At 39.8% G+C, this 10127-nt stretch overlaps 1 protein-coding gene across 8 annotated transcripts; it reads right to left on the reverse strand.

Annotated features, from left to right (window-relative positions):
- Window positions 1-563: 563 nt before the first annotated feature.
- MGST1 (microsomal glutathione S-transferase 1) lies at window positions 564-8172 on the reverse strand. 8 transcript variants are annotated; one of them, XM_030467854.1, is made up of 5 exons: window positions 8066-8170; window positions 7462-7507; window positions 5716-5863; window positions 3592-3686; window positions 564-1201 (listed from the first exon to the last, which is right to left on the reverse strand). In XM_030467854.1, exons 3-5 carry the CDS (start codon window positions 5854-5856, stop codon window positions 955-957), a joined length of 483 nt encoding a protein of 160 aa, XP_030323714.1. In that variant the 5' UTR covers window positions 5857-5863; window positions 7462-7507; window positions 8066-8170; the 3' UTR covers window positions 564-954. The 8 variants fall into 8 exon arrangements, with proteins under 8 accessions (XP_030323714.1, XP_030323701.1, XP_030323731.1 ...); XM_030467841.1 differs by lacking the exon at window positions 7462-7507 and having other exon boundaries at window positions 8066-8172; XM_030467871.1 differs by lacking the exon at window positions 7462-7507 and having other exon boundaries at window positions 8098-8140.
- Between the last annotated feature and the right edge of the window lie 1955 nt (window positions 8173-10127).

Here is a 10127-nt window from a genome sequence, read left to right on the forward strand (position 1 = left end):
GTAAGATCACAGAAATAAAGACAGGCTCCAGGTATTTCTCTTCAGAATATTTCTGTACAGAAGTTTGATGCAAAAGGAGTTAAAAATGCTGTTCCTGCATATATCTGGCAGTGACAACTAGGCTTGTCAGAAGAGCCTTTTTGATGCTAAAGGAAAGGACTAAATTTCAAATAGTTCCCTCTGCGTGGTGGCTACTTTCCCATTATTTTAAATGGATAGAAAGACACACAGCTGGAAAGAAGACACAAGCTATGTTTGGAGTAACCTTCACCAGTGTCACTAAACAGTTTAGCCTAAATACTTCTCTTCTTTTGAATCTATTCAACTGAAAGAAAAAGAGCTGCAATCCACTTTGGTTTTAATAAATCCAAAGTGGATTATACAAACAACAATTTCAAAGATTTTTTATAAGCCTACCATTATTGGTTATATCTTATTATTAAGGAAAGCATTCTTCAAAGAACTGTATGATTGGAATCTCTTCCTGATAGATAGTGACATGCTACTTGCTGGCTGCAGTAAGAAGAGTCAAAATTAAAACAAAAATACAAACACACTTTTTTTCCTCTTGTCTTTATTGATTTAGACTTCAGAGCTACAGCCAAAAATAGTGCATCTGTAGAAAATTACCATGCATGCTATCGATACAGCTTCATCAAATGTTTAGAATCATAAGCACTTGACAAATCATAAAGTTCAGAACATTCTACATAATATTTTGGTAACGCAGCTCATGAATAGGGAATAAAGGGAGAGGGATTTTGTTTGGTTTTTTGTTTTGGGTTTTTTTTTTTCCTCCAAAAAGAAATATTTCTGAACAGGAATGAAAAGCCTCTGCTTAAAAATGAATTCCAGTCACCCCACAAGACTCATGCTGGCTTATTCAAGACACCAACGTACACAGCTGGAAACTTTGTGTGGAATGTGGAAGGGTACAGAGAAGTTATAACTCTGTTACAGGTACAACACTGAGCTCAGCAGTCTGTATGCCATTGAGATGGTCACTGCATATCCAACTGCCCAAGACAAACCTCTGCCAGGCTGGGGAAGAGGGATCATGTATGCAAAAGTGTGAGCAATCCTAGCCCCAACGAAGATTCTGAAGTGCAGCAAGGCTGTGGACAGCTCAGGGCCACTAAGAGCATACAGAAGTCCAATGCCAAGAAATGGGACAATATTTTCAAGGTCATTCAGGTGGCCTCTGGGGAAAGAAGCAGAGTTGGTTTTCAGTGTTACATTCTGTTGAATAAACTACTTCAAGACTCATTATTTTCAGAATCTTCACCATATGCTACTGTTAAGGCCCTGACACAAATCCTGGCTTCCTTTGCAGTGGGGACCTCAGCTACTGAAATGACTTCACCCAAAGCACCCCACATTTTTAAGCTTCTGATCTTCAGCTTCAAAGGCAGATTTCCTCCAGGATCTTGGTAATATTAGGGACCTACATGAGGTATATGAGTGCATCTGGGTGGGGAAAAACGCAAGACAGGGAAGGTGACAGATAACTGGAATTTTTCTTGCAGCCTCTCTCAAACAACTATCAATTAACCAGATGAGTGTGACTGCAAGTCACATTATGGCCCAGAGACATCATGGCCCAGAGGGTCTATTCCAATCCCATAAATTCAGTTTGTAGTCTCCATAAAGAAAACCTGAAATAGCCTATTTATGAAATATTCTATAAAATCTTCATGAAGTTCACTCATCTTGAAGAATGGTATTTTTGAGCATCTAGCAAGTGTGACAGTAATGCTTTTGGTTCATGTTCTTCATTAAAATAGTAAAAAAATGTTTGAAATTTTAAAAACATAATATGATTTACTAAAAATGCGTTGAGACTGAGCTTCTTTTAAGCCTCTTCCTAAACTTCCCTATTCCCTTTATTTCTTAGAGAAATTATACTTCCAGCCAAATTTACTGATTGAAACAAACTCTAAGCCTTATATAATATGCCCAATTTCACAGCTAACTAGAACCAGAACACGGTGATGTTTTGCAGCTGCTTTCTGAACTCATTTGTTATTACAAGAAAACACATCCTCCATTTTTTTTTTCTCCAAAATAGTACACTGAAGAAAGTAATGTCCTTTCTATCCTTGCAAATGGAGCAAATTCCAGTCATTTATACAGAGAAGAAGCCATGCTAGATCTATGTGGCATTATTCGTTTCCATGAAGTTTGCAAAAGAAAATATAGTGACCTTCTGTTAACAATCACTGTTGGGAGGAAAAAAATCATGTTCAGACATCAATGGAGTACCTGGAACCAAGCCAACTTTCTATATCTGGGGTATACTGAACAATTCAGCAAAGTATCAACACAGGATTGGATGAAACAGTGTTTTAAAAATCTAACCTGTGTATATGACTCTATGAGGTGGTAGCCATTCTCTTATATAATATTTTGAGTTCAAAGAGCATATGGTGGCAAAGTTAGTATTGACTTAGTTGTCCTTTTGGAATTTACAAATAGAAAGGAATTACTGCTCACCAAAAAGGGTCCATTTTTACGTAACAAGCAAATTAAATAACTAAATACTCCCTGTAGCAGTCAGGGGAAGAAAAGAAAAATTTTGAGCATCATTATAGCGTACTTAGATAAGACTCTTCTTTCTGAGACTTTTATGTAGAAGACACACAGAAATATTAGCCTGCATGGAACCACAGTCATCTACATCTGCAAGGATGAATGGCTCTGAAATCAGAGCTGATACTTATTTTTAAGATCTTCCCTAATGGTGGTTGAAATGAGAACAGTACATTCACATTCAGTTTTTGGTGTTAAAAATAAATATAGCAAATAACCTGTTAGATACATTAAGGAATAATGATATGGAAAGCATTTCATTATATCTTTCCTTTGTAGCACTGGTGTATCAAATAGCATCTCCAAAGTTAAGATACTAGAAACTGAAAAATTTGCCATCAGCTAAATAAAATTAAATAAGATGCTATACTTAGCCCACTGAAATACAGGTTACACTCTACCACAAATCTGGCAAAACAAAATATGTACAATGCAGGTTGCACACTGCCATATTATTAATAGCATTCTTCCACAAGGCTGGTCAACTTTCCTGCACAATTGAAACAACCTCAATTCCATTTAACAGAAAGAGCACAGGCTTTGATTCCTACCCTGTACAATTTGCTGGGTTAACTGTCTCATTACATCTCTGAAGTTCCATGTCTCTAATACTGTTCTACTGCTCTTTCCCCAATTATTTCCTTTACACTTTAGGAAAAGATGCAACCGTTGCAACTGGTGTTCAAGTAATAAAGAAAGCTCTTTTCCACTTAATGAACACTGCTTCTAACTTAATCAACTTATGGTCATATTTTACAATCTTCTTACCACTTCATCCATGCATACAGGATGCTACCCAAGAGCTAGCTGTTATAATCAGACAATGACTTATTATTTTTAGTATACATGCTGACCTTTTGAATATAGAATGGTTTGTTGTTTAGACTACATAAAGCATAACAAAACACACGCAGGCTTACTAAAGTGAATGAGGTAAAATTAAGTCTTTGTTACAGAATTATTCTGCTAATTAAGACAGTTTTAGAGAGTCTTATGCATTACCTGCGTACACGTTCGACATCTGCATCAGTCCTCAGGTATTTTTTAGCATTCTCACCTTTTCCAAATGATGCTGTATCTTCTGGGTTGGCAAATGCCTATTTGAAACAGAAACACACAAGAGACATCAGTGTTTTTTCAAGTCAAGGCAGCTTGCTTTAAAGGTCAATCTTTTACTAATGCCTCTCTATATAACCTGACATAACTTACCTGAAGTTAAACACACAGGAAATCACACATTGTTCAGTGCATTACTGTTTTATTGAGCCTAGCCTGTATCTAGCTTACATGCTGACAAATTAATGGAATTTAATTTATGTGTGTAGATACAGCCTTGTTCTAAGATGGACAAGCACAGCAGATGACTATACTCAGCATAAGTAAGGCCAGTGAGCTGAAGGATCATAGTGACATGGAAGGTAAAATTACTGTTTATACTGCATAAGTCTCTTTTCACTATTCTTGACAAATTATCTGAAAGCACTTTTGTATCCCTTCTCTCTTCAGAAATTTACACAACAATAACATCTCATCCTCCTTTGTAACCAAGTAAATTCTTCTTTTCCTCTCAGGTACAATTTTTTCCACTTACATATCTGTTATTTCCCCCAAATACTGTAAGACACTATTTGAAAACAACATTCAACTCAGTGCAGACTGCAGCAGATCTCTCCTTTTGGACATGTAGTATACACGTGCATTCTCTGGACTGTTTATGCTATGCAGGAATAAGCCAAGAAAACCTTTTGATTTTAGGAGAGCTACAAGATTGCTTTCTGAGGAGTCTTGATCTCTGAAATATCCTTGGCCTCAAAGTTCTGGAGACACATTATCAGTATCAGTTTAACTTCTCTCAATCTCCTTTCCTCCATATTATCTTAACACTTTAAGGACTTTTTAATATTAAATAGGAAATAAAAATGGCTTTGCTAATTTGTCTATTTGTAGTATTACTATCCACCATAAGAAACCCCAAACCGTAAGTACCACAAGTACCAAATTAATGAAGGCCCTATTATCACTTGCATTCATAGGTATCATAACATGGTATGAGCATTAATACACGACTCCACTCAGTCCACATATATGACCAGTATAGCTGATGTGACAAGAGGAAGCAAGGTCACGAGACAGACATATGGGTTTTATTTTTAACATAAGACAGGCTGTGTGCTCTACTGTGTCAAAGACCTGAAGATCTTTCAGAAAGCAGCAGCAGCTCAAATGCTGTGTTATTAGATCTTCATGAACAACAGAAAAGTAAGGCTGGGTTCTCTTGCAACCAGTAGGAACAAAAAAAATCATTTCAACAAAAGGACTGCAATAAAATCCTTGAGTCACACACCATCTTGCAGAAGCAAAACGCACAAGAATAGCCATAGGGGGCAAACTCAGGGATCTTTCAGGCCAGGACCAAGTGTTTGCAAAAGTGGCCATGAGCAAGTGCCTCGAGAAGACAAAGAACAGCAAAGCAAACACAGCTGAAAGCTTCCCATGAGCACTCTCTCATAAGCTAGATGCAGCTTCTGCACTATTTGGTAAATCTCAGTGGAACTTCCATATGTAGCCTATGTATCAATCCATATAAATTTTAACTGTCTCTCATTCTAGAAGAAAATGCCATTTTTTAAAGACAATGACCTAACTAATTGCAAGACGAAAACAATTAGGGAAAGTAAAGAGCTTCAGAATTACCGGATGAAAGGATTAGAGTTGCAAAAAAACATACTTCATACCCCCTTTTCTGACCCTATTAGCTGGTCATTCAGGTATGATGGCTCTATATCACACTTTATAAACTGGGTACCTTGGACACCAGCTTTCTGCAGAAGACAGTGGAAATTACAGTTATGAAAAAACCTTATTTAAAAATAACTGAAATGTTTACAAGGGTAAAGTAAGCCAAATGGAACTGTAAGATACAGTTTCATACTTATCTTACGGTTAGGTTAAAGGCATTGGCCATTTGAGATTAACAAAGAAGCAGCACACCAAATACAGAATATCATTAAAGGGAAGAGGAAAAAAACAACCTGTACCATTATCTGAAAGCTGAAAAGAAAGACTTGGGGTATCTCAGTATTTCAATACAAATTATTCTACTGGACAGAATTCCCATTTTCTTACCTTCCTTGTGATTCTGTAGTATGCTGTTAAAAGACTCATTAACATCATTTTTAGAAGAACAATAGTTGCATAGGTGGCAAAAGCCCGGAAGACGTCATTGTCAATTAACTGGGTCAGTTTAGCCATTTCTCCGCGTCTCATTGACAACCTGTAAAGAACATGAAAGACAGGCTAACATCACAGCAGTCCAAAGTTCTGGCAACAATTTAGGCAGAACAGCCATTTTTTCAGCAACACTGTAATGATTGCACAATTTTGCCACTGTGAAACGGTTATTTGCAAAAAAAATTTATTTTCCTCAGTTTATTTTCATAACGGCATAATACACTGAGATGAAAAATTATATTATAATTTAATATTTTCCTTCCATTGTATCTACCTTTTAAACTGTCAAAATATAAACCACCAAACCATTTAATGTAATTGCAAAACCAGCACTTAGTCATACTTTGGAAATAACTCAAGAAGTTCATTTGAACGAGTGAACTTCCTGAAGCAGTTAGAAGGATAGAAAGAATGGAATGACATCCTTCACATACTGTAGTGTTTAAAGAGGAGAATTAGTATTTCCTACCTTTTTTCTTTTTTGTTCAATGACACAATTCTAATTGCACTTCAACTTTCAAAGTAACCAGTATCTTCCCACCCAGCAATAACTTGTGATCAAACTTACTTAAACATGCATTTTTCTCCTTTGAGACCTTGTTCTTAAAAACTGCTTTTAGTATGATTCATGAGCAAAGATGTAATGACAAAAAGCAGATACCTATTTATGCTTTTATCATGGGACATTTAAGCTAATGAACTCTCTTTCCAGTGAGACGGTATCAAACCCACAACCCTATGGAGGTGGTACTTTTTATCAACATCATTAAAGTTCAGAATGTGATCAGGGCTGAATGCATGTAACAGGAAAAGCATGTTCACATTCAATTTGTGCTCCGCACAGAGCAAGGTTTTCGCCTCACCAAATGCTTCAATCATGCATTTAGTGAGTAGGAATCCATACAGCTAGTATGCCTCAGTTTTACTCACGACCAAAATAAATGTACCTTTTGTTACAGTCAACTTCATTATTTCCTATGATATCGTTTAATGACATTAATAAAAAAAGTTTGAAATAACATTAAATTTATTACAGCTCTAACAAACTCTCAAGTTTCTTTCAGCATGGAGTCACTGCTAGGAATAGTCAAACACGGGAAAGTGGGCAAACCAAGAGCAGTAGAAGACTTGCTCTGAAGGCACATCCTTGCTGGGGAGGTGGGCAGGATGGAGGTAAGCAGCTGTTCCCCCAGTGAAACAAATCCAGCCTAGCCTGGCCTGCCTGGCTGTAGTGACAGGATTTTGCTCCCTCTTTTAGCCTTTCCAAAACAGTGCATACAGCCACCAGGCCAAGAACTAGGTCTCAGTTTAGGGATTATACAAAATTCAGAGTTTTCCTCCCTTTCACTTGACAGTATAGCAGTTCTCAAGATAAACCAGCGATTTGGTAAAGATCTCTTTCAGCAGTTTCTACAGAAACCGCACAGTTTCGCACAAGAAAAAGAAAGTAAAACTGCAGCTTCAGAGTGGTTTTCCTTAACTGGATTTTAAAGCTGTGCTGAAAATACCACCAAGAACAAAGTTGTGGGAAACTTGTGCACCAACATCTCTAAGTTCCTCCCACTGTAACCACACCACAGTTACCATTTTCCCTACTTGTAAGGTTGGCCTCTTCCAACTCTCATAAAGCCCCAGTCTCACCTTCACTACAAAGAAGAAGTACAGTAAGGATTTCACAGGTTTCACTCTAGAAGGAAGGCAAAATATAACCACCACCCCTCCAACACACACACATCCCAAAGCAGCACAGGGCTTCAAAGCACCTGCTCAGTAAGATTACAAACACCCTGATCTGCAAAGTCAAAAAGATGTCTCGCTGGGGTGCAAACGCAAAACCCAGGCCTGGTGAAGTGCACAGGTCTGGATCTTCATGTGCTCATCAGCGACCTGACCGCACGATGGTTCCACTACGTGCTGCCAAGGGAGGGGACGGCCCCGCACCACAGGCACCCACCCCGCACCCAGCCCCAAGCCCCAGCCCCAGCCCCAGCCCCGATCTCCACGGGCACCGGGCCGTCCCCCACGCCGCCCCACCCCCCGCAGCCGCCCCCCGCCTGCGCGGGGCTCCAGCGCCGGCTGAGGAGAAGCACCCCCCGCCATTTCCTGAGCCACCCCAAGACCTCTCTCTTCCCGCACCCGCCGAGGGTTTCGCTCTCCGAAGGCGGCGGAGGAGCGGCGGCAAGCAGAGGGGGGGCGGCGGGCGGCGAGACCTTTCGCTTCCACCCGGCGCGCAGAGCCCACGCACTTCGCCCGCGTCCCTTCGGAGAGCCCACGCACCACGGCAATCGCCTCTGCTCCCGGCTGGCCACTGAGCCTCCTCCCGGCCCGGGGACCAGCCCAGCCCCGCCTCGCCTCGCCCCCTTCGGGCACGGAGGCGGCTCCCGGCTGGGCTCGCTGTGAGGCCTGGCGGGCGCTGTTCACCCCGCCGCGGAGCCGCTGGGGCAGGTGTCGTGGCGGGCAGACCACCGAGCCGCTCGAGGGTGGTCCACCCGGAGTTCAGGCCCAGACCCCAGCTAAACAGTACCTGAGAGGCAAAGAAAGAAAACCAGGAAAAGCAAACAAGATTAAAAAAAGGAAAAAAAAAACCAAAAAAACAAACCAGCAAGTACTGCGGGCTGAGCAGCCTTGGACTTTGAGACTAGAAACACTGTGCCCAGCGATTGCATAAACTCCTAAGCAGGCTGGGAGCTTACCTGAAAAGCTGTAGAAAAGACCAAAAGTCTCAGTACTTTGGGCCTCTACTTTGTTTCGGTGGATCTGGACTATCAGTAAAGGAGGAAAATCCAGAAGTGCTTGCATTGCAAAGCCATCAGTGCTGTTCCAGTCAATGTGCATCATACTGCTTTGCTAAGTGTAATAGAAAATCAAGGAGCTGAAGGGCTGGCCTGAGATTTCTCCTGCTGGCACACTAGGACGTGATGAAAGGAAATGTGGTGTCCGAGCTTCCCACAGCTTCCTCAGGGAAAATTAGGCCATTCCCAGAGCCCTCCTCAGAACCAGAGCAATGCTTGAGACTAAGCAGCTAATGAGAAGCAACTGAAGAAGACAGAGATAAATGTGATAAGGTGCCAAGTTAAGATTTCAGAAAGAACTCTAAAGATAGGGATGAAGTCAGAAAGTTACACAATTTTTAAAGCTGCATTGTTATGGGAAAATTAGTCTTAGGTGTGTATTTTCAAGCATTCATGGCTGTTACTTCTGTGCTTTGTGTCATGTCACATCACATACGTGTGTGTGCAGGCATTTGTGACTCAGAGCAAAACTTCATCAACCTTTGTTCTCACTAAGGAAACAGCAAATAGTATTTCCGCTGAAGTCAACAAAACAATTGGCATGAGCATGGATCCATCCCAGTGATTTGTTTTGTTTTGTTTTTTAAAAAAAGAAGCATTTCTGAAGCTCATAACTTACTTCAAGGGAGGAATTATTTCTTCCTAACTTTGGACACAACCTAACACATCATACATCCCAATCACATACTGTAATTGATGCCATTGCAATGAAACTATATTTTCTTTTACATTTTTTTTTCTAATCCTTATTCAAAGCAAGTTTAAAACGAAGCCAAACCTGTTAACAGAGTTAAGAGAAACACACCTTATTATACTTGAGAAGATGGTAATTGTTTTATATCTAGCCCTTAGAACTAGACCTGAAAGCCAAGAGAAAGGCCATTGCCGTCAGTTGTAGGTAGGATATAATGCAGCACGAAATTCTACAAAAAGCACCCTTTACTTTGGATTTCACATTCCTGTTTTACAGAATCTGGAAATCTAAATTTATTTATGTGACCTTAAAAGATGCTTCTGAAAAAGTTTGTATGTTCCCAGTATTTGAATTTTGAGGTCCACACTTCATTAATTCTTTCATTCCATCATTAGATTCCTCAAATTCTAAGAAAGGTACATATCTAAGAAGGTCTAAGGAAGGGGGAGGACAAGAAGAGAGGAAAAAGAGGAGGGAAGGAAGAAAGGAAAAGAAAATAATGGAAAAGACATGAAAATAAATTTTAAAAGGAAAAGAAAGAAAAGGAGAAAAGAAAAATGGAGGGGAAAAGAGGAAAGGAAATTAAGGGAAAAGAAAATAAGAAAGAAAAGGAAAATGAAAAGGAGGAAAGGAAAAGATGGAAAAGAAAAAGGGAAAGGAGGAAAAGGACAAAAGGAAAAGGAGATGGAGGCAAAGGAGAAAAGGAAAACAGTAAAAGGAAATGGAGGAAAAGGAGAAAGGAAAAAAACAAAAAGGAAAAGGAAAAATAAAAGAAATGTAAGGGAAACAGAAAAAGGAAAGACAGAAAGAAAGAAATGTAA

This window comes from Calypte anna, chromosome 1, assembly GCF_003957555.1.
Source record: "Calypte anna isolate BGI_N300 chromosome 1, bCalAnn1_v1.p, whole genome shotgun sequence".
Classification (NCBI taxonomy): Eukaryota; Metazoa; Chordata; class Aves; order Apodiformes; family Trochilidae; genus Calypte; species Calypte anna.

What these genes read in the sequence shown, in the direction of transcription:
- MGST1 (XM_030467841.1), bottom strand. Translation starts at nt 5,856, where the DNA reads ATGAGACGCGGAGAAATGGCTAAACTGACCCAGTTAATTGACAATGAC. An exon ending in ACTACAGAATCACAAGGAAG is followed by an intron (nt 3,687 to 5,715) that starts GTAAGAAAATGG and finishes TGTTTCAAATAG; the next exon opens with GCATTTGCCAACCCAGAAGA. An exon ending in GATGTCGAACGTGTACGCAG is followed by an intron (nt 1,202 to 3,591) that starts GTAATGCATAAG and finishes TTCTTTCCCCAG; the next exon opens with AGGCCACCTGAATGACCTTG.